At 32.3% G+C, this 3,713-nt stretch overlaps 1 protein-coding gene across 1 annotated transcript; it reads right to left on the bottom strand.

Annotated features, from left to right (window-relative positions):
- Positions 1–258: 258 nt before the first annotated feature.
- Positions 259–2,298, bottom strand: LOC111088707 (cystinosin homolog). The gene has a single exon (XM_022399524.1). It carries the CDS (start codon positions 2,178–2,180, stop codon positions 942–944), a length of 1,239 nt encoding a protein of 412 aa, XP_022255232.1. The 5' UTR covers positions 2,181–2,298; the 3' UTR covers positions 259–941.
- Positions 2,299–3,713: the final 1,415 nt, after the last annotated feature.

The raw sequence follows: 3,713 nt of genomic DNA, 5'->3' as shown, positions 1-3,713 counted from the left end.
AAAGGCTTGTGTCGCGTAAGTTTCGTCGGTACGAAGTTACGGAAAATTAATTAACACACGGAGACGTAACAATACCTACAAGAAACCTTATTGCATGTACATTTTTAAAGTTTGATTAGCCTAACCTTGATACCTACAAGAAACCTTATTGCATGTACATTTTTAAAGGGGTATCAAGGTTAGGCTAATCAAACTTTAAAAATGTACATGCAATAAGGTTTCTTGTAGGTATCAAGGTTAGGCTAATCAGGTGTTTTACTATCATGTCTAAGATATTCTCTAACTGGTGTTTTACTATCATGTCTAAGATATTCTCTAACTAGTGTTTTACTATCACGTCTAAGATATTCTCTAACTAGTGTTTTACTATCATGTGTAAGATATTCTCTAACTAGTGTTTTACTATCATGTTTAAGATATTCTCTAACGAGCGTTTTACTCTCATGTCTAAGATATTCTCTGATTAGTTTTACTGCCACGTGTAAGATATTCTCTAACTAGTGTTTCACTATCATGTCTAAGATATTCTCTAACTAGTGTTTTACTATCATGTGTAAGATATTCTCTAACGAGCGTTTTACTATAATGTCTAATATATTCTCTAATTAACGTTTTATTATCACATACAAGATATTCTGTAACTGTTCTTTTACTGTCATGTGTGAGCAAACCACACTTTTCCTAAGATAATATTTTAAGTATACTTCTACGTATGTTATCACAGAGCCACACGTATATTTCTGCAATAACTTTCAAATTGTTAATTATTTTGTTTTACAGCAGCTCATTTTTACAAATTAAAAGTTAGCTAATCCATCTGAAAACACTTAAATGTTTCACCTTACAATAATTAATTACGCCACCTTAACACTTACCCACCTTAAAATTGTAATTGTCTTGCTTCCCAACAGTTACTCGTTCTTTCTTAAGCAATCAACTGTTTAATCAATACCATCAGATTGAATATTTAATTCAATTTTTTTGTAATGGTTCGAAAACATATAATAATGTTGGATGAATAACAAAATATCACATAGGACTGAAACAAGTCCCGAACCAAATTTGATAAAATTACCAAAAATTGCAATCCAGTCATCAAAGTTGTAAGCATTAATGACCATCTGAAGAATACTCAAAATTCCTCCTGAAATGTCTAAGAATGTAGCTTCAATACTCCAACCAACAGTAGAGCGCCGTTTACACTGAAAGAAAAGTTGAGGAACATAATTGATCATAGAGATTACTAGATAAACGTATGACAAATAATAAAGTAAGAAAAGCCAGGGATAAGACTTTACAAAACCCAGTAAAACTATGACTAGAAAAATGGCTGCTCCAATAAAGCTCAAAATCAGGAAAACGGTAACGACAAGAGAAACTTTTTGGTTATTTTTTTCATACATAAAACATTGTACCATGTTGACAAATGTGGCGAAGACTGCGTGACAAGCAAAGAAGATGTCATTTAAATCAACTGGAATGACACCCGTTGGGAATAATTCAAAGTACTCAGTTCTTACAGCATGGATATGCTTTAAACATATGTTGAACACTGAATAATATATATATCCAACCATGTTTAACGCTACATAATCAAAACTAAGTCCAACAACACTTTTTCTTTTCCAGTTTAGCAAAAGTTGCGGATAAAACGAGACAGTCCAAGCTATGAAATATAACCAACCGAAAACAGAACTTAAAATGAGCAAAGATTTGTCTTTGTAAACTTTCACGCGTACAAAGGCATCAGAAACATCGGTATAGTTCGGATTGGCATCGGCACGTATCGTTGTATGACCGGCTTCTTTAGCTGTAACATTATAATTCAAAGTGCTGTTAGAATTTGCCAAGATAGTCAAGTTATTTGGTAAACAGTTTAAGATATCACCATTTTCATATGTAAAGCTAAGTGTTATATCATCACTAACTGGTCTGTTAAGATAAACAGAAAAATAGGCGGTATCTTTGTAGTTGAAAAAAAGATCTTTAGTTGAAACTTGTAATTTTTGTGCTGTTACCAAAGAAACACATAATGAGAACGCTAGTCCAAAGGCAACAGTGAATATTCCTGGATTAAAAGTCCCAAAGATTAACCGAGATATGCTACAATGTCTCTTGAAGTCTGCTCTTTCTGTTTCACAACGCTCTTGGTTTAAAGTTGGCTTATGAAGAATCTTCATGGTCGTATTTGTTTACAGTTTTAGTTTTAACCAGTTTTATCGCAACAAAGGTTGATTATTCTGGAAGTTATCTTTTTTTTTTTAAGTTTATCACCATTAAGCAACTCTAACACCCAGAGTAAAAATAGCATCGAGCTGACACTACTCTAATATCGCAGATTTTGTAAACGGCCACTGTATAAGTTATTGAGGGTTTCATGATCACTTGTGATTCACTTCAATAACATTTGCACCTTCTCCTCTTCAAACGAGCCAGCTATGAAACAAACTATAATTTATATTGTAAGTGTAGAAGGTGTATGTTTAGAAGAACATCAGTTAGGTGACGTTGTAAATACAGATTAGGTACAGCCAGTTGAATGGTTGGATTCACTAGTGTATGTGAAGTAAAGAAAATCACAACGCTTGTATCAGCCGGTTATCACATTCAGAACTTAACGTACTATCTTGAATATTTGCCCTTGAAACAACCTTGATCGTACACAATAATTACCATTACTCTGCCATTTAACACATTTTTTATTTAATAAAGTGATTTATTATTACCCTATTGTGGACAACGTTAATATATGTCAACAAACTGTTACATTATCTCACATCATTTTACTAGGAAAATATCTCTCTTTTTGTTGTTGTTGTTGTTGTTGTTACCATCACTCCAGCATCTTGCTGTCTCAGCAATAAGCTTGAGAGGCTAGAACGCTAAAATTCGTGGTTCGATCTCTGCTCTGGGCACAACTCTAATAGTCCATTGTGCAACTTTGCAATAAAGAAAAATATAAAAAAATTGCCCCTATTGTTATAACTTTAAAAATGTACATGCAATAAGGTTTCTTGTAAGTTAGAGAATATCTTAGACATGATAGTAAAACACCAGTTAGAGAATATCTTAGACATGATAGTAAAACACCAGTTAGAGAATATCTTAGACATGATAGTAAAACACTAGTTAGAGAATATCTTACACATGATAGTAAAACACCAGTTAGAGAATATCTTAGACATGGTAGTAAAACACTAGTTACAGAGTATCTTAGACATGATAGTAAAACACTAGTTAGAGAATATCTTACACATGATAGTAAAACACTAGTTAGAGAATATCTTAGACATGATAGTAAAACACTAGTTAGAGAATATCTTAGACGTGATAGTAAAACACTAGTTAGAGAATATCTTAGACATGGTAGTAAAACACTAGTTACAGAGTATCTTACACATGATAGTAAAACACTAGTTAGAGAATATCTTAGACATGATAGTAAAACACTAGTTAGAGAATATCTTACACATGATAGTAAAACACTAGTTAGAGAATATCTTAGACATGATAGTAAAACACTAGTTAGAGAATATCTTAGACGTGATAGTAAAACACTAGTTAGAGAATATCTTAGACATGATAGTAAAACACCAGTTAGAGAATATCTTAGACATGGTAGTAAAACACTAGTTAGAGAATATCTTAGACATGATAGTAAAACACTAGTTAGAGAATATCTTAGACATGGTAGTAAAACACTAGTTACAGAG

The sequence above is a fragment of the Limulus polyphemus genome, unplaced genomic scaffold, assembly GCF_000517525.1.
Source record: "Limulus polyphemus unplaced genomic scaffold, Limulus_polyphemus-2.1.2 Scaffold4267, whole genome shotgun sequence".
Taxonomy (NCBI): domain Eukaryota; kingdom Metazoa; phylum Arthropoda; class Merostomata; order Xiphosura; family Limulidae; genus Limulus; species Limulus polyphemus.
This window is presented reverse-complemented; position numbering and strand designations above follow the sequence as displayed.

What these genes read in the sequence shown, in the direction of transcription:
- LOC111088707 (XM_022399524.1), bottom strand. Translation starts at nt 2,180, where the DNA reads ATGAAGATTCTTCATAAGCCAACTTTAAACCAAGAGCGTTGTGAAACA.